Here is a 24,810-nt window from a genome sequence, read left to right as displayed (position 1 = left end):
TTATTTTTACATATGACGAAAAATAGTTTATTACTGGAACATCGATACTTCAAATTACAACACTTGTAAATAAATAAAAATTTTTTTTTTCACACCAAGGATATCAAAAAGGAGAAGCTTCTTATGTTAGAACTCCTGTTAGTCGTTTAACATCTCCTTCTGGGCATTACCGTTGAGTGCCGACTTTCCACCATTTTGTTTACGCTGGCGATCACCACCGGGTGCTTCCTGCAAGCCTGCCGGGACGGAAATGTCCTGCTTGCTGGAAGTGGCCGACTGTTCCGCCGACTCGATGCCCGAGGCGAGTGAGTTCTGGCCAGAAGCGGAAGAGCTTTTGCGATGCCGTACCGGTTTAGTGTTGCCGTGACATTTGGCAACGAAGCGCAGCTCAGCCATGAGTTCCTCACGGAACGGTACCTGGGGGAAAATTTGTAGATGCGAGTTATCGAAGGAGCGTTGAAGAGCGAGGATTGTGGACGGAACACATTAAATTATGGAACAAAAAATATAGCAGCATATGAAAACGAAATTCGGGAACTGACAAAACCAAGCATACAAACCTTAAGTATTGTGACATGGTGTGGTCTTCTGATCGTTTGGGACCTTCAGGTACCTCAGGTACTTACCTTTTGCAAAAAAAGTAGGTACACTCTAGCCTTGAGTAAAGCAAACTTAAACTGACAGAAACCTTAAAGTTGTTAATAGTACAGTATAGACGTCTCCATGACGCAAGAAGAGACCTCGGTAGTGGTGGTAGTAGACAGTAAAGCAGTACTGCGGTAGCGGTAGTGTTACCTTGTGCCGTCTAGCACGGTTCGCAATGACGAAGAACAGTTCACAGCAGCCAAACAGGCTGGCAAACGAGCAGCCGACAAAGAGGACAAAAAATACGCCACCGACATTGTCCATGTCAAGCTCCTCCGCACCATCATCGCTAGTACTTTGCTGTGGAAAAAGGTATTATTTTGTGGCCGGAACAAGGGAAAGGAAGAGAGAAAAAGGGTGCAGTGTTGGGCCGGAAACACAGAATAACAGATGCGGTAACGTTGGTTAATCAGGTTCAGCTCAGGGTTTGAGGTTGAGTGTTGGTATGTAGACAATCTATTATCAATAAGGTGTATGGAAGGTAATGATGGAGGTTTTCGAAACAGAAGCAGAGGCATTGCAGAGGCTTCAGGGAAGGGGTGGACCTACTTGTAGCAAACGGGGAAGAATGTACAGATGAGAGCTGTGCGTGAAGGAAAGGAAACAAACAATCCAGGAATGTTCTGTACAGGTCAGCAAGAATGGCAGGATCAACAACTATTACTACATTCAAGAACACAAACAAAAAAATCGCCCGGACGAGGGCTACTCATGTTACAATTATTAATATGATAATTCGTATCAATAAAGTATGAAGAGAAAAAAAATCATCAAGGTAATTAGACGGCTTAGAAAAATAGGGGTGCCAGAAAAGAAGAACAGGTGCCGGATGCATGTGTGAATTGACCAGGATAGCCACACACTTTTCGGAAGAAGCGTTCCACCGTCCGAAGGCGGGAGCAAAACCCACCTTCAGTTCGCGCGTACGACCATGCACCTCGCAGAGCATCTCGCAGAAGCTTACGAACAGTGCTGCGACGCAGCCCACGATCAGCAGCACGAAGACGCCGCCTACGTTGGCGAGCTCGAGCGCAAGTGCTCCACCCTCCTCCATCGTGTTCTGAAGGAAGGATACTCATTACAGCAACAACAAAAATATGGATGCTCTTAGGATCTCCACCATCGACAGAAGGAGAGAAGGAGTAGAAAGTAGATACTAAGGAGAGAGAGAGGATTGGGGAAGAGACGAGGTCACTTACCGAGCAGGCACCACCACCTCGCTTCTCCTTCCACCATTTGCGCTTGAGTGAGGTTAGTACACCCTGCTCTTGAAGACGTAGTACCGCTTCACTGAGCGCACTACGGTATGGTGAATCTATGCGGGGGATATAGCAATCCGTGTTAGTATCGCTACAACTCCCGCCAATTCATAGGGAAGCTTGGTCCAACTTACTCTTGCGCATGGCAATACCGTACCCCTTGTCGTCTAGCAGTCCACCGATCTGCGTCACATCACACTCTCGCTCCACAATGTACTCGATCGAGGTGGACTCCATCAAGAAGGCGTAGTTTTCCGTCTTGACGCGCTGCAAACCCTCCGGATTCGATGAGGTAAGCAGATCCTGGTTGGCCATCATGTACTGGTACATCTTGGCGTACGTCCCGTACTCGGCATCCTTGAAGAAGCTGATCGTGCTACCGTCTCGCTTTGCGCCGTACTTAATAACGCCACCGGCAGCTGCCAAATCTTCCGCATTACTGATCGGCGAGACGACCTGCTCGACGGTTAGGAAAGCGGCCAGATTGGCTGTGTACGACGAGACCATGATGAGTGTGAAGAACCACCATATGGAGGCAACGGCACGTGTTGCTGGAGCCCTAGTATCAAGCGAAACATACAAGTTATGGACGAACGTTGGAGCGTGGTTAAAGACCCCACTTACTTGGGTGCAATTTCGGAACCTTGCTGCAGAAGGGCACCGATCGTGAACCACATCGAGTTGCTGAAGCTGAACTGGTTCTCCAGCTCTTCCGGTTCCTCGATGCATGGGTAAGGATTGTCCCATTCCTTCGGTGAGATACGGCCAAGGATGAAGAGCGACATCGATACCATCATGTAGGCACCACCAAGGTACAACCACACCTGCTTCGAGAACGGTGACATGAAGGAGAACAGTGAAGGTGGTTCCTTGGTGGGCTTTCGGTAGAGGATCGATATACCGAGATTCATGAAGGGCATCGTGAAGTCGACGGCACTCTCACGATCGGACGTGATAGTGAGATCAGTAATGGCTAGGTCCGCTCGCTGCAAGAAATAGGTGTGTGTATGTATGAGCTTGTGATATTGTTGAAGTAGAGGGATGATGTGATCTTACCCATTCAAGCAGTTCGAGTACCATGCCATTCCATTTCTTGGTGTCTCTGTTGAGCGAACCGTATACACCATCCTCCTGCAGTATGAAGGTGTAGTTGAACCCGAGCATCAGCGATAGCTCGTGGATCAGATCGATACCGAAACCCTCGAAACGTTCGTTACCGGTAAGCTTGATTGGCGAGTCTTTGAGCATACCGTACGGTGGTGACTACAAACGCAAGAGAAGAAGGCTTCATAATCAACCACTACACCCACTACACCACCCACAAACACAATCACTTACGATAGCTGTCAGTACGAGAAAGGTACGATTCTGCAGTGTACCATCGTCAAATGCGAGCAGCGTTTGCTCCTTCTTGCGCGTAAAGTTAAGTCCTTCGGTCGAGTTCCACACGCCAACCTTTTCGAGACCGGCCGGTCCTAGCTCGATAATATCGAGCAGAAAGTCGGACCGGTGCCCTTGATGGTCGAACTTGATGCTGCGCGTTAGCCCGTGGATGGTGGAACTCTTCATGTAGTTGATCACGCTGTACCCATTCTTCCACGTGGTCGAATCATCACACTTCAGCGAGATCGGCTCGAGCGGATGGACCGGTTCGGTGCCGATCAAATGCTTAAGCGCTTCCGCAAACAGCAACACCGCATCGTACATGAGCGCCGTTTCAACGCGCATTTTTGCCGGGTTCAGTCCGTCCTGCAACTCCAACGTTTTGGCTATTTGTGACGCATTCAGAAAGTCAGCTACCTGTTTGATTTTTTCCTCCTCCGGATCGATCAACCGCACACCGGTAATGTTCGTACCACTGTACTGGTACGGCTCGAGATCGATCGTGTGCAGATCGAGCGACGTGATAATGATTTGATGATGATCCGTCAGAAGTCCCACCTGTTGCGCCTGTTTCAATACCTCTGGCATTGAGTCTATCGAGCAGGCGAGTATGATACGCTTGTCCTCGGAGAGTTTGACGCGCCTCAATACTGCACGGTAGTTACCGTTTAGCCGCAGGTCTAGCTGGCGAACCGTTACCGTGTAGCCCTTCGGGTCGTACATCTTGAGCAAATCGGCTATGCTCGGTAGCCATGGTCCGGATTCGTATAGGATGGTGAAGGACTTCCACTCGAAGGCTACCACCAGATCGAGAAAGACGCGTCCCATGATGTGCGGGTGTGGGTGAAGGTTCAGCGTCGGCAGCTTGGTGTATGCGTCCCAGCGTGTCTCGATGTGTGGCATCTCCTTCTCATCGCACACGCTCTGCACGTGTAGAGCCGATTTGGGCGATGATGGGCCAAAAATGCCGGCCACTCCAGTCTGGAGAGTGTCACAAACAAATCAAATAGATTAATAGATGAAGAGTTTTATGGGAGTCTTATCAGACTAGATATCGTTCTGGTAGGACAGGGTGGTAGTGATCGCTCTGTTTTGATACTAGCTCTCTGCTAATAGCTTAAAGTCTAAGGAATCTTTTACTTTCCAAGATCTCTAATCTGCGAAAAAAAAAACTAAGGCTAAGGCATGGATTCTTTCTCTTGAAGTGAACTTCACGTTGGAAGGTGTTTCAGCCTCATCTCTGGGTTATTAACTTCTTTAACTTAATCTTCGTGGCGTATCAGATACCTTATTGTTCAGAGCGCTCTTCAAACGAAGTCTCATCGTATACTACTCCATCTATTCGTCTTTCCAAGCATCTTGTTGGTATATATCTTAGGTAGGTGGGCTAAGTATGTTGAAAAGTTTAGTCTGTTACGCTTCAAAATGTGTCCATCTAGAAAAAAAAATACCAAGATGCACTTTCTCGAGCATTGCATCGAGAATGCATCGCCACGCCCTCGTAAGAACATCATCTCCAAGCCGTAACTTCAATTTTAATGTCTATTTTTACACTTGCACACACATTCAGTTAAGTTACGAGCATCTTGTCGATCCTTATGCACTAACGCACTTAAAAACTTTACCGATAAAATATCAATCAACACACATACACATACACATAAATCAACCCAATCGACAAGTCAGTCAGATGTTCGATGTAAAGAAGGATAAGCGAAAAACATAACTTTCGTTCATAACGGTTCGGTGGTGCATGAAAAAGGGATGGAAGGAGGGAAGCGTTTAAAATTTTATGACCCGGAATGACGTGTAAACTGAAAACCGGGCTGGTTTTTTTTTTTTTTAGGAATCGCATCGTCGTAGTAAAGTTGATTTCTCGCTCTCCAACCCCGAGAGATTTCCTCCATTGATCCTCCGTCGATTTGGGACGAGCTCTCAGACCCATCTACTTCGTCGGTATGGTTATGGACTAAATATTTACCCCGAGATTGACCTGGGCTAGCGAATGACCGATGATCTGGACGCAGCGAACGTAACGAGCTTGCTCGAGCGTTAGCCGTTAGCAGCTGTTTACGCTGGCGTTGGTCATAAACGATTGCGATGCAATGGGTGGCCTTCTGTACTAGTGCCCGTTACGTATACGCGTCCTTCTTCTTTCGTTTCTCGCGTCGGCTCTGTCTATACCATGCAAGGGGTGGGTGGATGGTATGAATAAATATTTCATAACAACTTGAAGCGCTGAGTTTTTCCGTAGTCGCGTGTAACATTCATGCGAACGGGTTGAGATGGGTGATTGGTTATGGTCGAAATAAAAAAAAAAAAAAAACACACACACACACACAGGAAAGGTGCACACAGGATGATGTAGAACATATTTAAAAGCTGTTCACGTATTTCACATTTGGCGAGATGTGCGAAATTTATTACAATCGTAGATCGATATTAAAAGAGATTTATTTAGTCCTTTTTCTATGGCCGATTAGACGTGTCCGCGAATGTATGGAATAAAGCTAAGCAAATGTTTAAAATATGTATGGCTTTTAATATGGATTCTGAAGCTAGATTTACTCTGGAGCTAGGAAAAACTGGTGTTCTTTGGAGGAGTTTCTAGCATTTCTGACAGTTGCAGGGCCACATTCTCAGTAGTACTCACTCCACACCTCATCGATTACAGTTTTGTAAGACTCTAGACTTCTATTTTGTATATCTATTCAGAGGCGGATCTTTCTATAAGCGGACTGAGGGGTTCGACTTGAAAGGGGCCCCGAACTGAAGCCCGACAGGTATTGGTTGTTGTAAACACAGGCGGTACTGATGGGTGGGTCCTCTTTAAAAAAAGTCACCTCCTGCCATACAGAATATAAAGGGGCCTCGATGCTGGTTGAGGATTGCACCCTTTCCTAGCTTAGCAAATTCTAGCTTCCTTCCTCCCTCTTCGCTCAAAACTTCTAATTTTGTTGTTGGACCCTCGGTCACAGGATGTTAAATTACAGGGCGCCCGGGATGTTGAATTTCCGCTTGGAGCCTTAAGGCAACTCCATTTTCTTTAGAGCCTCACAAGGGCAAAAGCCGCCTCTGTATCTACTAGATCAGTAGCATCCCTTTGCCAAATCTATGAAGCAATCATTTACTGTCAAAACTTTGATTTAGATTTTTTCCACTTCAAGAACAGGCGAGAGCTCGCTGAGTGTAGGGAAATTGGATTGATTTGTTAGCTTAATCGCCTGTCAGGTCGCCTGTGTCCCGTCAAACAGCTGTCCTACTCTCACTTGTTTGGCTTATTCTTCTTGACGAAGAATCTACACACTCACCTTTAGCAGACGGCAGAGCTTCTTTGATACATCGAACTGGTCGCCATATTTAACCTGCACTGCCTGGGCCTCCAGTTGATAGTTGGAATAGGATAGCTTCTCGTTGTTGACTGCTTCAACCGCGTACTGGAAGGCTAGTTCCGCATCTTCCGTGGTTCCATCAAACAATCCACCTGAGGAGAAACAGCTACAGAGTGAAGAGTTGTTCCGTTTTGCAAATTTCTCCGTTAGTTTACCAATTTTAATGTGCTCCACCGTCTCATCCAGATCTCCATGGTAAGCCCTCACAGTATTACCGCAGATAAAAAGTTGCAATAGTAGCAAAGCAGTCACTCGGAAAGAAGCTTTCCAGCGAGCTCTTCGGAGCATCATTTCGCTGGTGCGACGCAGAAGCTTGAAGTAATTTGACGCGTTGCGTGATTGATTTGTATTGAAGAAATATTACGCCGCTTTGATGAACGTGTTGATGCGGTTGCTGGTGATGACAGGTTGATCTTGTTCTTGGCAATGATAGGCTTGACAGATTGACAGATTTGACGGGTTATGTAACGATGGCTATACTGTGTTTGTATGCACACGTCCGGGATATTCTTGGCGGTCGGAATGAAGGCACGAAAACACCAACACTAGCGACGAGCAGTTTTATCAACAACAAATCTTTGTCGTAGCACTAGAACAGGCATATGAAAACAACACGCACCCTTATAAACCTAAGTACTAAACTCTAATCCTAATTCGCCGATAGGGTTAGGTCTGGTGGCTTCAATCCAGTTGCACTTCGAACCGATCACGCATTTTGCTGGTTTGCGTTTGTTTGGTGTGAAGCAACTGCTGAAGCGCACATCACTTACGAATGGGACAGGCTGTTGTAATACGCAGTGTGGGGTTAGGGCACTACAGCTACTTTCTTTCACCGAACGGCTTTAACCGATTCTTGAGCGTGAGCAGTACAACTTGTGATCACTAAGACGGAGTCTCCGGTCCCGGTTTATGTTAGGCGTTTGCCCGTCGCTCCAATTCTCGCACTAAAGACGTTTCAGAACAACGTGGCACAAATTCTAGCACGAAGCTTGCACGCCGTTCGTATATTTTGGGTGGCCCGATATATTTTTAACGACAAGTCCCACCCATTTAAACATGCGTTCGTGCTGCGTACGGTTCTAGCGTACGGTGCAAGTTGTTTTTCATTCCCCATTCGGTTGGTGAGGTAAAGTTGGATGGTAGAGTAGAAAGAGAGGCGACAACACTGGGGACGGTTATTTCGGCCGTTTGATTTGTTTTTGCTACGTTAAGAAGATGACGGCTCTGACGAGACACTTTGCAGGGTTTGATGCATTGTTTCGAGGGTTCTGTGTAGTACATGTTGAATAGTATTTATTTTCTCGTTTTGAAATGACAGGCCAACCATCTGCTTTTTTGACAGGGTCCTCAAGAAAAAAATCTCGATCGATTTTCTATATTATAGTTTACAGTATTGAGGAAAGAGACTTAGTTAGGACTGACTATCGATAAGTCTTGGAAGCCAATCGATGGTCGGCTTGACCTAGAAGATCATTAAGCCAAGAAGATTACGACAAGATCTTCTCAGGCAATTCTGTTCTCACGTTTAGAAGTAAAACTATTGACGATGCTAAGAAATTATAGTCTTTTTCCCAGGCTTGAACTCAATGACGGTGATTGAATCCTCTAGCAAGATGCAGGGTGTTTGCGCTCACCGAGAAAGGTCGTGAGAGGTGTCTGAAGAACGCGAAGAAGCTGCTGAACGAGCTGAAGCATCCCGTGGAACTTGGGATGATTTGGTACTTTTCGGAAGAGATTTTTTTTGTCAGGACCACAAATAAAGCATCAGAACAATCGATTGCTCGCCTACTGCTCCCTGGACGATTCGCGAATGCCGCAGATCAAATTTCCCCAGACGGTGATGGTGTTCGGCTGCGTGTTGTCAGAAGGGGACGTGATGCCGCCTCCGGCACAATTTCGATGGCTAAAGTAGGATGCTGGAAACGATAGTGGAGCCTTGGTTCACTAGGGTGGCCAATTGTGGGCCAGCAGGAATCCGCACCTTGCCACACGGCTACGAAAACCATCAAATGGTTGGCTGACCATTTTTCCGCTTTCATCGCGCTGAATCAAGATCAAGTTCTCGTAACTCGCTGAATCTTAATCCTCTAGATTATAATGTTTGGAATGTAGTTTAACGTATAATACGAACACTAATAGATCGTCCTGGAACAGCAAAGCGGAAGTGAATGGTGAAAATAAAGTCCGTTTTTCGGCCCTTCTAAGCGCCACGGTTGCCACAGCTTCGATTCTCGAATCGATTCTATGGGCGAATATTTGGAACAATTCCAAAAAATAACATAGTCTAACTACTCTTTCTACAACAAAATGAAGTATCGCATGATTAAATTTTCCGACAGCAATTTTATTCTTTTTCAGTAGGTAATTTTCAAATTTACCTCCTTCAAATTCAAATTTAACACGCAGTATATCATTGGTTCGCTAGAGAGAACCTTATGAAATGTGGTGCTGATACATGACTGGTTTGCGTGAGGTTTCTACCAGGTCTAGGCAGTTGGATAGTCAGTCCTCCCTATGGAGGAACGATTCGGATGGAATTGTGAAGAATGAACAGGAAGCGCTTACATAGTCATCTTTGTTTTTCTCATGCAAATATACCAAGCTCAAAATGTGTCCGAAAACCCCTACTTATTGCGCAGGGACGGAGGATCCCCTCTCGCGTGCCGTCTTTGCAGCTGTACTGCGTTTGAGTACGCATACTCGAAACATATTTTCGGCTCGGTGCGCCGATCGCTTCACACGGTCACAACCATGAGCGCGTGTGTTTGTGTCTGTAGTTTTTTTTCTTGCTCTTTTTTTTGTAGCGCTAAAGCAATTAAATTTCATTTTCCACACGTGTGCGCATGTCTCCAAAGTGATCTAGAAATATGTTGCTGTGTGCGTAAGTCATTAAAGTGCATGGAATTGTGTTTACTTTGTTTTGCTGGGCTGCTTTATTTGCTTCCATATATTAGATCTCAAACAATCAAACATCAAAGATCGAGCAACCAACGGGCAAGAGCTTCAAAAGGAAGTCATCAACACGTTTATTGCTCCCGGTTCATCTACATTCAAATCATTTCAGCAATGATTGTGTGTTTAGTTCGCTTTTTTCCACCCATTTTCCGAACCGTGGGCCGCACGTGTTTGGTGATTGATTCTCGCGCGCGGGCGTGTGTGTGCTTCCCGAAACGATGATTGCTTTCATTTCCCGACGGATGCACCCGACTTCTTAATAAATGAATCACGCCTTTCAAACCCCGTAGCAGCAAAATGGGCAATGGGTGTTTGATTCTAGCACCAAGCGCCATTAATCTAAACAAATTCGATGCAGCGTGGCGGGAAAAGCGACAAGGGAGAGAAAGAAAGAAAACCACCGTCCAGAAGCGGTTGTGATGGATTGTTTATGCGAAAAGCCAAACACACAACGGGCGAAAGGGATGAAGGTGTGCGGTGCCCAGTGCCGGTGTCGTAAATATTTATGATCATCTCATCGCAGATCGATCTCGTAAGCGCACTCGATGGAGTGTGGTGCTCGTTGGAATGGCTTTGTTTTTCGCACTTTCCCATCCTGCCGCGAATGATGCATGCTTCCGGTTTATTTCTTTGTTGGTGTGAATGTGTGGCTGTGTGTTTCTACATTTTTACTCGGAGTGCGAGAACCACAGGAATTCGTAATTCGATTTTTATTGCATACTTTAACTCTACTCTCCTTCGTTTTACGTTCTTTGCAAGGAGGGCAGGCAAGCAAGCGAACAAAACAACAAAAAAAAAAGAAGTCTTAAATAAAATATATTCCCTGCATTCTCGTACTTTATTCAATAAGGCAAAATGCTTATGGAGCGGGTGAAAACAATTGAATGGAATTATGCGCTTGCGACGGAAGATTGCTCCGCAGCACAAGGGAGGATAAATATGAGCGAGAGAGTTTGTTTTTACTTGTTTATTCTGATCCGGTTACAGGGTCTGCGAGTCTTCTTTTATGCATGCAGTTTTATGAAATTCGATAAGATTAATTATCATGCTCATCATTCAGGCGCTTACCACCATGCCACTGTGCTATAGCTAAGTATTATGGTATTCAACTAAGGCATCAGCCATTTTTAATTGATAAATTGTCAGTTGACCATTAATTGTAAAAAAAAAAACAGACTGCTGTTTTTCTGCTATGTTTTCCCTAACCGACTTCCCTAGCCGACGACACTGCCTTCCTTTGCTATGCTGACGATCTAAAAATATTTCACCCTATCTTCTCCCTGGCCGACTGTTCTATCCTTCAGGATATCCTTGACGTAAACCGGTCAAGTCCTGGTCCTGGTGTTCTCGCAATTCCCTTACACTCTGTCCTGTTCAATGTAATTCCATTTCATTTAGTCGTTCCCAAACTCCTATTTAGTTCCCTTATGTTCTCAGTGGCGTCAGTGTAAATTGTGTTTCGGTCATCAAGGACCTAGGTGTTCGGATTGACTCTGGATTGAGTTTTTCGTACCATATCGATGGTGTTTTGGGCAGTGCTTGTGCAGTGCAGTGCTTGTCTTTCACCAGGTTTGCTGCACGCAAATTGCTGGGTGATTCGGCCTCTGTTCTACCTCCCTATGAGTCCAGATGTCAACTGCTAGGCTTACGCTTTCTGCAAGATCGTCACTTCCTGGCTCAATCCTCTTTCATCGCTTCCCTTCTTCGCGATTTTCTAGATTCTCCTACCTTCCTATCCTCAATTCACAGCTATGTACCGTCCAGATCTCTACGCCCTCTTCCTCCTTAAATTATCCCTAGCAGGCGCTCTGCGATTGCTCGCAAAGATCCTCTGCTTCGTGCTATGGTCGGATTTAGCCTCCTTCTGCTCTCAATTAAATACTTTACTGTAAGTTTAGGACTTACGTTAGATTAGTTAGTTTTTATTTAATTAGTTAGTAAGTTGCATTTGCGCCAAAATCTTTGCGTCGCAAATAAGCTGCGCTTTCAGCCTACCCCAAGGCTCAATATATGTAGATCGGTTGTGGCAAGGTACTTCGCAAACGCGCTTGGGGAATCGCTGCCAGTGGACCTGAATGATCACTGGCGTATGGTGGAGCAAGCCATCAACAACACAGCCGAGCTAATAATTGGCAGCGTGACACGTAACCAGAGGAAAGAATGGTTTGATGATGAGGGCAGGCGAGCACTATCCGAGAAGAACGAAGCGCGCATCCGCATGCTCCAGCGCGATACCCGGCAGAACGTGGAACACGTGGATGGTAAGGTAAGGTCGATGAGGTACTCCCGCCATCCCTGGACGAAGTCATCAGTGCCATCAGATAGCTGAAATGCAACAAATCAGCTGGCAGCGATGGGCTGGTATCATTTCAGGGTATTTGGTATCAGGAAGAACTACCGGACGAGTGGAAACTGGGTGTCATACACCCGGTGTATAAAAAGGGCGACAGGATGGACTGTGCTAACTTCCGGGCCATCACAGTCCTGAATGCTGCCTAAACGATCCTGTCCCGAATACTCTTTTGCAGACTGGAGTCCCTTGCTACAGATTTCGTCGGAAACCTAGCTTCCAAGCTGGATATGTTGGAGGCAAATCGACAACCGATCAAATCTTTACTCTACGACAGATCCTCCAAAAATGCCGGGAGCACCAGATCCCTACGCACCACCTGTTCATTGACTTTAAGGGCGGCCTACGATACCATAGATGCAGCAGTACGGACTCCCTGGGAAGCCAGTACGGCTGCTAAAGGCCACTATGGATGGGGTGCAGTGCAAGGAGAGAGTTTCGAATCGAATGCTGTCGGAATCGTTCGAATCTCACCGGGGTCTGAGGCAAGAAGACGGATTCTCCTGTTTGTTGTTCAACATCGCTTTGGAGGGTATCATGTGAAGCGCGGGCTTCGACATCCGGGACACGATTTTCACCCGATCTCTGCAATTCCTTGACTTCACGGATGACATCGACATCATCGGACGGACAACTGCGGCGGTGTGCGAGACGTACACCCGACTGAAACGCGAGGCCAATAGAATTGGATTGAGCATCAATGCGACATAGACAGAATACCTGCTTGCCGGAGGCTCTGATCGTAATAGAGCCCGACTCGGAAGCAGAGTATCAGTTGACGGAGACGCTCTCGAGGTGGTAGAGGAGTTCTGCTACCTTGGTACGATCGTAACTTTGGACAACAACGTAAGCAGCGAAATCCGAAGGCGCATTGTTCAGGGGAATCGTGCCTACTGCGGACTCCACAAACTCCTGCGATCCAGAAGACTCCAACAACACACGAAATGCACGATTTACCGCACCTTGATACATCCGGTAGTCCTCTACGGGTACGAGTCTTGGACTGTGCTGACGGAGGACGCCAATGCACTCGCCATTTTCGAACGGCGGGTGCTAAGGACTATCATTGGCGGTGTGTGCGTACCTTCTTGGTGCTTGTCAACGACTCGTTCGGCACGAGGCTTAGAGGAGCACAGCGAGCTCGTTGGCTGGATTAAGATGAGTCTAACTTGTCGAAGATCGGATGCAGCCGTGGATGGAGGACTGCAGCCCTAGACCGAGTTTCCTACAAACTGATTGGAGACTTGGCCATGTCGACACGACATGCTCAATCCTGAACAGGCCAAGTAGAAGAAGAAGTAAGTTACATTTGTTTAGCCGTAAGGCAGATAAATTAAAATAAATAATAATAATAAAAATTCTAAAGCTCATCAGAGTGTCAATATTTTCTAGATCAACTTCAAAACAGCTACAAAATTTGAATTCTGTTATTTAGACTGTATTGGTAGTAGTATTGAGGCGTCTCTGTTGTAGAGGCAACAGCGGGATCGATCTTTACACGGCAGGACCAGGTATCAAATCCCATCCCAACCGTTTCCCTGTAACAAGGACTGACGGATAGTCAGTTCTTGTCAGTCAACTACGTGTCACTAGGAAGTCTAGTAAGTCATTCGTTGACCGGCGTGACCTAGTATGTCGTTAGGACAAGAAGAAGAAAAATCTTCTTAAACATCTTGAAAGTTCAACTTTGGCTCAATACTTTGTATGGCAGCTCTTAATCAGCTATTTATTTCGATTTACTTACCTTCTTTGTGCTTTGTCATCATAACATTAACTCACTTGCTTCTACACGCTTTTCACTTGCCATCATAAGTACCATCCACATTTATTTTCGATTAGTTTTGTAATACAGCAAACACGCATACATTCACATACAGTGTGCCACAGCGCATCCAGCAGCAGGCGAAATGTTGGAGATCCGAGAGAGAAGTCAGAAGTGATACTCGGCGTAGGAGACCGACCCGAGGCAGGCAGTACCGCGCGCGATCGTGTCGACGCGATAGCAGGAACCCTCGGGACATCGCAACACCTAAGGGACGGCCTTCGGATCGAACTCGTACTGGGCGTACGGTGGACCGAGCGGATGGAACCGGGCATGCTCGGACGACGGTTCGGACGAGTCCTTCGGCGAGGCACGGGACGAAGCGGTGCGCAATGTGCCTGCGCTACCACTACCGTGCTTCGATTGTTGGGTGCGATTTCGCTTCAGCGCGAATCGCAACTCGGACGCCATTTCCGAGCAGAGTGAAACCTGTGAAGTATGAGTTACATGGGTTCGAGATGAGTTGTCTGTCTACACTGACTGTCACTAACAGCAAACGCACCTCCTTAGGATGAAGAAAATCCCAGATAAAAGAGAAAATCCGGATGCGATCCAAGTGATGCAGATTGCGGAACGGAAAATTACAGATGACCATCACCAGAGCAACCAGAGATCGCAGCAGAACGAGTAGAAGAGTAGTGAAAGAAGAAGGAGAAGAAGAAGAAGAAGAAGAAGCAGCAGCAGAAGAAGAAGCAAGGAAAAATAAGAAGAAGAACATATAAAAAAGGAAAGAGAAAGAGTTGAGAGGATCGATGAGGTGGGGAACTTTAGAAGGATGTGCTTCGTTTTCGAGAGGATATTTCAAACAATTCTTTAAACAAAGAAAAAAGCAAAAAGAAAAAATAGAGCAAAAAAAAAACAATGAGCTAAATGTACACGTTTTTGAAATAGAATCCATTCTTTCTTTATTTTTGCTCTAGTTGTTCGCGCTCCCGTGTTTTTTTCACGCTAAAATTACGCACCCTTCAGACGAAGTACCAATTTTTGTCGTGTTTTCCTCTGTACCAAATTTTCCCGGGAGTGTGAGAAGTTAACTACTTTCGCGCACTCTCGCTTTCTTTCTCTATCTCTCTCTCTCTCTCTCTCTCTCTCTCTCTCTCCAAAAAACCGAAAATAAAGAATCATTCCAACTCGTCCAACGCTTTTCTCTCGAGTGCTTACCGATTTTGTTTCTCCTGTTTCTCCCTTTTTTCGTAAAACCTACTCATCCCTTCCTCCTCTCTTCCGGGGGGAGAAAAGGAGTTCGTGAGGGGTTAGAAAAAAAAAAAACAGTTCTGCGTCTGCAATATCCCGGGCGCGATCTGAAGAATGTTTAATAATTGTTTTCTTGACTCTACTCTACTTGGTTTGTTTGTTGCTTCCAGTAAAAAATTCCCTAATATTTTGTCATCGAATTCATCCTTCGCGCTTCGCGGAGGTTTCCCTTTTTTCTGTTGTTTTTCCTCTGTGGACAAACAAAATCTCACACCCACACATTGCTGGTTATTTTCTTCTTTTCTTTTGTTTTTCGCTTTCAATCTGTTTATGGTTATAGTTTTAGGGAGTTTGTTTGAATTATATTTTCTGGTTTTCCTTCTTTTTCTTCCGGCCCTTGCTTCGTTGAAAATAAAAACAAATTGTTTTTTTTTTTTGTAATTCTTATTACACACTATTCTATGTTACGTTAATATGTGTGAGTGTTTTAGTGTGGTCGCTAGCACCTCTATCCTGCTCCCAATCACCAGTCCTTAGAACTACTGAATGCAATGAATCGAACCGTTACACTGCTGCACTACCCAATTCCAACTGTACATGGGTATTTGGTTTGTATGCGTGTGTGAGTGTGTAATTTTTACTGCTGCTCGTGATTAGCTTAGTACGTGGCGGTTGTCTGTCAGTCGTTCTCGATTGCATTGGATGCATTTACCTAGTACTTTTTTATTAAATAAATTAATAAAAAGAAGTTGAAAATAAAGCGTAAAAGAAAAGAGCAAAATTAAAAGAAAAAACCAGTACAAAGAATACATGAAAAAAAGAGAGAAAAAAAGGTAAAATAAGATGAAAATATGAGAAAAAATTAGCTAATGTATTAGAAAGGAGATTAAAATGGTTAAATAAGGTGAAATGTAACAAATATCAAACAAGAAACAAGAAAACCACAGGAAAGCAAAACAGCAGATTACACGAAGAAAAGAATAAAAAGTAAACAATAAAAATTCTGCTCTAGTTATTTCGTTTTTGTTCTAGAACTGTTTCGAGCTTTTTACTTCTACGAAACCATAGCGTGTGTGTTTGTGGAATGTTTACAAACGACCACCAAAAACCCTGCTGGTACTTCCAATCTTATCTTTATGCGTTTGTTTCGATGCAAATGACTATATTTTCTACATTTGCTTCCACCTTTGTCGTTTATTTTCATCCGTCCAAAACTTTCGTTTTCCTTTTTGTAAACTGTTAATTTTGACACGGAATGCAAGTTGTCAATTTGCGATGAGTGACACGCGTGTCAAACCGGCTGATAAGTTGTGACAAAACTATTGAAATATCGCTTGTCGAAGATGAAACTCTTATACACGATTTGCTTATTCCGTGTGGCAGTTGACATTTACAAAAATGAAGGAAAACAAATGCTGAAGACATTGTAAACGTGAGCTTTGAGCTGTAAACTACTGCTACGTAGGGGATTTAATCGTTCGTCGTGTTATAGGCCCCCGTGTTTTTGTCTAGTTTTCGTTTTCTTCGTTAAGCTAGTTGGTCCGGACAGAAACGGCAACCAATAGCATCCTTCTTGTAACACCGTCTACCACCACTGCTGGTGTGGTGGGAAAATTTTTATTTATCTATGCATTGTTTTGTATGTAGTTTGGGTAAAGAGGTTTTGGTCTGCAGATCGTGTCAACGTAGAAGTGTTGGATGGATTGAACAAAACATTTGCGATTCGTTATTTTATGTTCCTCCACTGGTGTTCATCTTGAGCATTGTACAGTAACTAATGGGTTGTAATAGAGTTCTTTAATGCAATAAAAAAGACAAATTTTATCATAAACAGGCTCACAATGTATCGACGTGAGCCCAAAGAAAAACTTGAAGAGTTGATTGTAACTACAACATTAGATGGCCGATTTATTCAAATCTACACTCTTTAGGATGCTTTTTCTGGTATGGCTCCTTCAGTGGGTAATTCAATCAAAAAGAAAATGGAAACACAACAGCAAGGTCGCGATGGGACAAAATCAAACCGGGATAAAGATTAACCAAACGAAACAAAAAGACCGAACCCATTCCAATGTGGCAAAATGGTATGCGAAGTAAAGAGAGAAAGAGAGAGAGAGAAAGAGAGAGAGAGAGAAAGAGAGAAAGAGAAAAAAGAGAAGAGAAGATAAATGACAGAAGATGGTGTGTGTGTGTGGTACGTTAGGGGTGGCTTTAGGAGAGCAGGAACCGACAGCATGGAACGCAGGGGTTTTAGGGGGCTATGAAAAGTGGTGGGGTGGTGGGGGAGATTGAGTGGGGCGGAGGGGTAGGATGATGAAAGCAACAAATAGGCACAAACAGGCTTACCCGTTCTTCGACCGCCACCTTCCGACTTTTCCAGACGAACTCACACACGGCGATAACGCACGCAACACCCATACCGCCCATCAGCACCACAAACACCCCACCCACATTCGCTAGCCCCAACTCGTTTGCGGTCGAGCTCGATTTTGACGTGTCGTCCTGTGACAAAGAGAGAGAGAGAGAGAGACAGAGAAATATTCACGATAAGGAATAAAGTATGAAGCAAAAGTCTTTAAAGAAAATACGCACCCTGCAGGATCCACCGCCACGCTTTTCCTTCCACCAGCGCGTTTTCAGGATGTGCAGCTTTCCCTCCTCCTGTAGCTTCAGCACCGCACCACTGATCGCCGTACGGAACGGTGAATCTGTATTCGGTAGTTCGAAGGAGAGAAATGTAAACTCAAGCCCCTAAAAGGTATGCAATTCACCGTGCACCGTAACACTCACTTGGTGGCATCGCGATACCGTAACCCTTCGAGTCGAGCATACCGCCGACCTGCGTCAGCTCACAGTTCCGCTCGATCACGTACTCGATCGAGGTGGACTCCATCAGGAACGCGTAGCTACCCTTGCCCTTCACCACCCGCTCCACACCCTCAATATTGCTCGCGGTAAACACGGACGGGCGGGCCGATTCCATGAACGACCACATGCGCTGATAGGTGGAGAAGTTTGAGTCCTGCTCAAGAAACAGTGGACATATTAACGGTCCGGGAGAAATGTGAGAAAAAAGGTTAAAATGCTTACCCGGAAAAAGGCAGCCGTACTGCCACCGCGCAACGCACCGTACTTGATTTTGGTCTGCTTTGCCAAATCTTCGGCCGACTCGATCGGTGAGTCCATCCGCTCGACGGTAAGGAAAGCAGCGAGGTTGGCGGTGTACGAGGAAATCATGATCAGCGTAAAGAACCACCACATCCCGGCAACCATTCTTGTTGATACGGCCCTTCGTTTGGTTTTTTTGTGTGTGACGTGTTGCAGATAGATGAAAAAAATAAGCTGTTAGTGATCTGTCAAAGTTGTCACTAAAAACAAAAAATATTCTATTCTGAAGAATACTATCTATACCCTGCAAGGTGTTTTTTCGACATCTTTTTTGTAGATTCTCCTACATTTAGACCTAATTTCGCGTTGGTGAACAGATAGAGTGAGGGCGAGTTCAGTGAGAAAAGCAACAAACATAAAACACAGTGGAACAAAGAACGGAACAGGAAAACGAATACAAATTCATGATACACAGGTTTGAAGCGTAAAAGCGATATAATTGATGTACAAATTCTATACAATAGTGAAACTACTTCGTCGAGATCATCTTAGAACACAAACATGCAGCAAAAGACACAAAATGGCCTCTTTTTGACATTTACAACGTAGTGACTCTCAACATTTGTAGGTTGATGTGAATTTAGGAAGACTTTATAGTACAGTTTATGACTCCCGAGTCGTAGGTCGCCACAGAAGGTTCTAATATTTTACAAATTGAAGCTCTCCTATAACGTGTAAAACGGGTTTTAGCAAAAGCTTAGAGCGTGTGGAGATCATCATGGTACGGATGTTCTTTTTCTTGATCTTCAGCAATTCTAAGCAAGTGTTGCACCGTTTCCAAGATGTTATATGCGTATCAGGAAGTCATGAAAATGTCCAGAAAGCATTGGTGAATCACGAGCTCAAGTACAAGTGCTGTGTTGAGTGTCGATAGCAATCGCATACAAGATGGCGAGTGTCGTTGACAGGACAAGCAATCAATAGCTTAGTAGGAGGGCAGCAGGTTGCATACCTTTTGGGCGTACCATGATCAAAAAGGATTGCTTAGCTCCTAAAGGTAATAATAGACTCAGCAAGAAGTTGATGTTTTTGTTTGTGGCTGCGTCGACGATTATAGTTTACAATCACAAACAGTCACTTCACACTCGCAGCTCTTGCAAAACTTCATTCAGTACCGGTAAAACACGGCAGCCCTCAAAAATTCGCTTAACATTCTAAAAAGCTCTCTAATACGTCCGCTCCGCTTAGTGTCGAATAGAGAGTTAAAGGAAAATAAAATAATTTAAAACACACACACACACACACGAAAAACCGACCAGTGCGAAACAGCGAGCTGTGAACAGCCAACCCCACGCTATTGATGGACGATAACGACATTACAGCTTTACCCAGAGACTCCTCGTCACTGGCGGTGCTTCAGCAGCAGTGTGCTGCGTGCTGTTCATTTTAATCCCATTTCGCAAAGATTACCTCACCGTGCATGGGGTGAGGGTGTGCGGGAACGGGTTGCAGAATGGTGGTGGACATTTTCCAGCTCACCGAGCTCAAAAACGCTAGCTACTCGTTGACCGATCGAGTGCTTGTTTTATTTTGTTTGTTTTTGCTAGTGATGGTGGCGGTTGGTTTTGTTCGACACGACCAATGAGATCCTTGGGGGTTAGGGAGATAGCGGGAACATGTCATCACAACACATTTAAATGATCGGACGAGGGAGGAAAACACTCAAAAACACGTAGAGAAGGAACATGCCAACGGAAACCGAACTGCTGGTTGAGTGTTTAAATGGTCGTGTGTATTTTTGTTTGTTGCCGTTATCATTATTATAGTTAATCCTTGGATAAACGGGAATGAATGAAAGGCTAGAATGTTGATGAAAAGTTTTGAAAAGCAGAGAAGAGAGTGTGTGTGTGATAGAGAAAGAGATAGAAAAGAGAGCAAAAACCTACCGCCATTACGGAACAAAGGACGAACCTCACTGGGCACCTTTGTTGAGAGTTAGTTTTCCTGCTCAACCGGAAACATCGGCTCGTTTCGAAAACCACAATCCCATTGTTTGTGTTGCTTTCTGCTCCTTTTACTCACCCCTCCACCTTCATTCTTCCACCCCTCTTCCATATTCAAATCCATAGTCGAACATTTTACGAGAACCGATTGATGCAAATGATTAATAAATAATATGCAACAGCATGAGCTCCGAACCTGCCCTTCCTGGCACGGTTTCCCACCGCCAGCTTTCCCAATGTTGTTAGCGCTTCCTTCACAACAAGCAATCACTCTCGTTTCAATTGATTTTCATTTGCAAAAAGGGTGTTTGATGATGAGCAGAAGCGGCAGAAGCTTATGCTTTTATTTGTAACAAACAAAAAAGTATTTTACCAGTTGCCTAGTGATGGGAACTCTGAATCGAAACTAGATGGTTTCGATTCCGATTTTCGATTCCAGAACCTATTCAAGAATCGGTAAGACTCGGTAAGCTGTGCATTTTATTGCAAAGTGTTATGTTAAGTATGGTAAAAAGGTTGGTCATATTTCCTTCTAATTAATTCTTCCAGAGTAAACTATGCATCCGTGGCGAAATGTGTGGCGCTTTGCATTTACTACCGAAAAATCGATTCTGCGAACCGACTCCGGAACCAATTACCGGAACCGATTATTATTGCTGGTCAGATTTTGGGTCTCCTTCTTCGCGAGGTCTAGGTCAGTGTTAACTGGCTTCTTTGATTTGTTTTACTCGTAGCTCTAGATAGATATAATCGTTAAAAGAATAGTTAATGGATAGAAACACATTTTGATTCAGGAACCGATTCTATGCTGTATTTCTAACCTACTTTCCGAAATCGAATCCGTCATTTCGCTACTTGTCGGAATCAATTCTGACGAGTAGCAGCATTTTCCCATCACTACAGTGGTTTTCTTGTGTGTTCTTTCTACAGTGGTCTTGTGGAAAGAAAAAAAAAAACACACACACACACACACACACAAAATCCCCTACTTTGATTTTTTTGCCTACTTGTTTTTCGTTTATAATTTCCCGAATTTTCTCTCATCGAATTGGGGTGGTTTGCGAAATTTTGGAAAATCCTGTTAGTTCGAGGAAAGCAACACGATTTTCCGAGAAAAAGAGAGCGAAAGAGAGAGAAAAAGACATGGAAATTACTCTACAGCTTTATATGGGCCGCAAGTGAAAGTTTTTCCAGCATTCCAGCCACCAGTTCCATGATGAAAGTGTTGTTTTTTTTTTTTTCGTCGTGATGGATAAAATGTTCTATGCAGGTCTACCGTACGGGCATCCGTTTCTGTTTGAAGTGAATCGTTGATGTATGATGCGATGAAGCAGCACAACATGATGCACTCTAATCGATACGGTTTCGTTGTTTGTTCGAGTTTTTGGTCCAGAATGCTTCCGGTGTCTGTGTGCGACCGTTTAGAGGGGTATGGGGGGGTGAGGGTGAACGTACGGACAAACGAAGACAAGAAATGATACGATCGGGAGATTTTTGGGAAGCAAAATCTCGTACAGAGGAATGCAGTTTGCAACGTTTTTCCTCATTCGTCTACTCTCCATTTTCATCCCTATCGTTCCGTACGGGCTATTGAAAAACTCTTTTTTCCTACGATATATCCACCCGTTTCAATGTTGACACTGGTGTTTTCCTGGTGAAGAACCGATTGATGGGGCAAAACCAAGATTCAGAGTTTTCTCATAGTGCCGAACAAACAACGATTTCATTCTCACCATACTAGCCTGCTTTTTGTGTTTGGTAGGAATAGTGAAAGAAAATGGCTGACAAAGGAGGATAGAAAAAAGAGTATCTCTTGTTTTCGCGTACCAATTTGCCCATCGAAACCGAAATCGATACCGAATCGGCGAATATTTGGGTTAGCCATAGCGGTTGTTTTCCTTCTAAAGCTCTTCCCTGTGTCCCCTTTTCTGTGTACGTACGTGGAGCTGACCGGGTCAAAGTCAAGGCTTGGGGTTCGTAAAACTGGTTTTTGCATAAAGCCAAAACTTTGGAAATTTTCACACCCGGCCTCCATTCTTCCACTAGCCGCTCGTGGACGATCCTTATCAAACATCGGAGCCAAACAGCGGTATCTGTGTTCGCATTCCGGTGAAACCGACCATGCGTCTCCATCGGGCGAAAATGTTGGAATTAATTTCAATTTCCGTGTTGGAGTAGATTGTTTGGCTCTTCGGCACACTGCATACTCTGCCTGTGAATCTCATTCTCTCCAACTCCTTCACCGAAGAAGCGAGCATTGCCTAAAAACTTCCACAAACACAAAAAAAAACTCTCTAAAACGATTCCTCGCTTGTTCTTGTGGTGATTAGAAGCAGGATGTGTTCGTTATTGTTGTTGTTGTCTATTGTCTGGTAGAGTGGCGAGTTTTGGTGGAAAAGTTTCGGACTCGTTCTGGATCGTGTTGTGCACGAGAGTTCAACAGCAGATAGCAAAAGCAAACTAAGCTTTTGCCAGTAAAATCAACCAAACTAGGGCACGATGGTTCGTCACCATCATTTGCAGTGGAATGTTAATAAAGACGAAAAATGCCCCGTTTCGTAGCGCAACTTTTTCTCATCTAGAACCAAAAAAATTGACGCTAAACTCAGTTTAGTCCATGAGGATAAGATGACTAGCTAAACCGAAAAAAAAACAAAGAGAAACTGGAACAAAATACTCATCCAGGTGATGTACAGGTTGCAAAATTCGGTGGAAAAGTTTGAATTTTAATAAACCACTCCATAGATTTGTTTCCTTTTATGCATCACTCTTCAACCTGCGAGGATGGCGGACTGTAGGTGAAGAAGGAAGAAGGATAAGTGAAGAGGGCGTACATAAGCAATCAAAAGGCAAGAAAGAAAGAGAAAGAGAGAGCTGGAGAGATAAAGAGAACCGTTTTGATCGCCGAATGACTTCCCGGAAACTTGGGAAATCCGATTTCATTTCTTCAGCGTTCCTTTTAGGCTTGTTCGTCAAATCAACAAGGCACCTTAATTGTGTGTATGTGCACGTGAAAGAGAGAGAGAGAGAAAGAGATAGAAATAGAGGAGCACTGAATGAGACGGCAGGATGCAAGCAGCAAAGAAAGAAACACTGAGGAAAAAAAGGGAACAAAAGGTGGAAAATGGGAAAAGTTTGTGTTTGTAATCGTTTTTGATGTCAAGTGGCACGGCAAGAAGAAGGCTGCGGAAAGCATGTTAGGAAATGTTAGATGATGGCTGTGAACGAGGGGTTGTGAAAATGAAGATCGCCGATACAGGCTCAATCTCGTTCACAAAGAAAAAAAGAATCTTTATCAAAGGCAACAGCAGCAGGATTCTCTCTCTCTCTCTTTCTCTATTTTCTTTTGATCGACTATTTTGTTGTTGTGATTAACTCACTCGCGCTTGTTTCATCTGCTTCTGGACCGCTTTTCCATAAACTATTTGACCCATTCATTTTTTGAAAAACTTTTTGCGACTCTGGGGAATGGTGATCTAGAACGGATTAAAATATTTCCACGAAGCAATATTTATTCATCATAACAACAGCAAAACTCGTCCACAACAGTAACGGCCTAAGTGTGGAAGTATTTGTGCAGCAAAATTGGTGTGCCCCGATTGTTTTGTGTGTTTTCGTTCTGTTTGGTTGTGAAGCGGGATGCAATATGCTTTGCGTCAGGTTTCAACAGCTTTTCTCTCGCTCTCTCTCTCTCTCTTCTCAGAGACCAGAACTCCCGGATCAGAATAAGCGTCTACGAGAAAAAGGGAATGGCACAGACTATGAATAATAAATTGACGTTATTTCGTACGCATTCTTAATGTAAAACGTGGAAAGCTCTGGAGTTCACGACGGTTTATGAGTAGCAATGAAAAAAAGAAGATAGAGAAGTTTGGGGGAGAAGTGCAAGAGGTTGAAAGCCTTCATTTTCCATTTATTCGTGGGATTTTTCCCTCAAATTATGCGTGAGCCAACCACCACGCGGGAAATCATGGCCCTTTCATCATCCCCGCATACATTGAAGAGTATTGGTGGGTTGGAAAGAAGCGGGAAGAGGTGAAAATGAATCTAAAAAATCTACAGAATTTTTTAAGGGCACAAGCGGCCGTAAAAAAATCCGATTCGGTAGGTCTTCTTCATTAGGGACATGTTCTAACAGGTTGCAACCTTTTAAATGACGCTGCTTTCGATGGTAATGAGCTTAACACAGGCTTTAGTTTTTAGTTTTCCTTCGCTCCGGTAGTTGTGCGAAAAGTAAGGAAATACTTGGAAAACCACCCAACAAATACATTTCTCGACAAACGTTCTTTGGAAAGTCACCACATTGGTGTTAGTGTGAGTGTATTTTTGTACTTCCATTTTAAGCATGAGAATTTGAGCTGAAGAACTACCATTGGATTTCCACACACAAAAAAAAAAAAGAAACAAACTTCCAACCAACTGTCTAAGCCGTGGAAATGTGTTTGGATGGAGAAAAGTGTGGTTAGAAAGTATAACTTCTGGCAATACAATGGGTTGGGAACTGCAATCTTCAAACCCTTTTGGAAGCCAGACATGGGTAATGCTAGAGGGAAACATGCCCTCTCCACACCCTTATTCCACCCCTTCTCTTGGGTGGTGGCTCATCCGGAGAAAAGCTCTCATGCAACCACATTTAGCCGAGAGTCGATGAAAATGGTCGGAAACTTTTAGTGTAATGTGTAACCGTTTAGCTGCCAGG

The 24,810-nt window shown here is 44.4% G+C and overlaps 3 protein-coding genes across 5 annotated transcripts in view; 1 reads left to right on the top strand and 2 right to left on the bottom strand.

Annotated features, from left to right (window-relative positions):
• Window positions 1-24,810, top strand: part of LOC126560583 (uncharacterized) — a 499,122-nt gene that overhangs the window by 3,946 nt on the left and 470,366 nt on the right. The window lies entirely within an intron of this gene.
• On the bottom strand, window positions 139-6,970 carry LOC126561983 (glutamate receptor ionotropic, kainate 2-like). Its single transcript, XM_050218386.1, has 10 exons — window positions 6,835-6,970; window positions 6,599-6,771; window positions 3,243-4,268; window positions 2,961-3,167; window positions 2,529-2,890; window positions 2,039-2,463; window positions 1,845-1,960; window positions 1,556-1,705; window positions 796-945; window positions 139-417 (listed from the first exon to the last, which is right to left on the bottom strand). Exons 1-10 carry the CDS (start codon window positions 6,968-6,970, stop codon window positions 139-141), a joined length of 3,024 nt encoding a protein of 1,007 aa, XP_050074343.1.
• Window positions 13,916-24,810, bottom strand: part of LOC126568199 (glutamate receptor ionotropic, kainate 2-like) — a 113,890-nt gene continuing 102,995 nt past the window's right edge. Inside the window, exons 13-18 of one of the 3 annotated variants that reach the window (XM_050224659.1) lie at window positions 18,091-18,289; window positions 17,791-18,022; window positions 17,593-17,708; window positions 17,347-17,502; window positions 14,309-14,311; window positions 13,916-14,235 (exon numbers count right to left, since the gene is read on the bottom strand). In XM_050224659.1, the coding sequence (XP_050080616.1) occupies window positions 14,014-14,235; window positions 14,309-14,311; window positions 17,347-17,502; window positions 17,593-17,708; window positions 17,791-18,022; window positions 18,091-18,289 (928 nt within the window). In that variant the 3' untranslated portion in view covers window positions 13,916-14,013. Of the gene's footprint in view, window positions 14,236-14,308; window positions 14,312-15,703; window positions 15,719-16,908; window positions 16,954-17,346; window positions 17,503-17,592; window positions 17,709-17,790; window positions 18,023-18,090; window positions 18,290-24,810 lie in introns of those variants that run through there. The other 2 variants (XM_050224651.1, XM_050224644.1) reach the window with 2 other exon arrangements.

This window comes from Anopheles maculipalpis, chromosome X, assembly GCF_943734695.1.
Source record: "Anopheles maculipalpis chromosome X, idAnoMacuDA_375_x, whole genome shotgun sequence".
Taxonomy (NCBI): domain Eukaryota; kingdom Metazoa; phylum Arthropoda; class Insecta; order Diptera; family Culicidae; genus Anopheles; species Anopheles maculipalpis.
Note: the sequence above shows the minus strand (reverse complement) of the source record. Positions and strands in the feature narration are given on the sequence as shown.

Bases quoted from the DNA above. Each gene is read 5' to 3' on its own strand.
- LOC126561983 (XM_050218386.1), bottom strand. From the start codon at position 6,970: ATGATGCTCCGAAGAGCTCGCTGGAAAGCTTCTTTCCGAGTGACTGCT. The intron at 1,706-1,844 runs GTAAGTGACCTC...TCCTTCCTTCAG, and splicing joins GAGGTGGTGGTGCCTGCTCG to AACACGATGGAGGAGGGTGG. The intron at 946-1,555 runs GTGGGTTTTGCT...CTTTTTCCACAG, and splicing joins GTCGTACGCGCGAACTGAAG to CAAAGTACTAGCGATGATGG.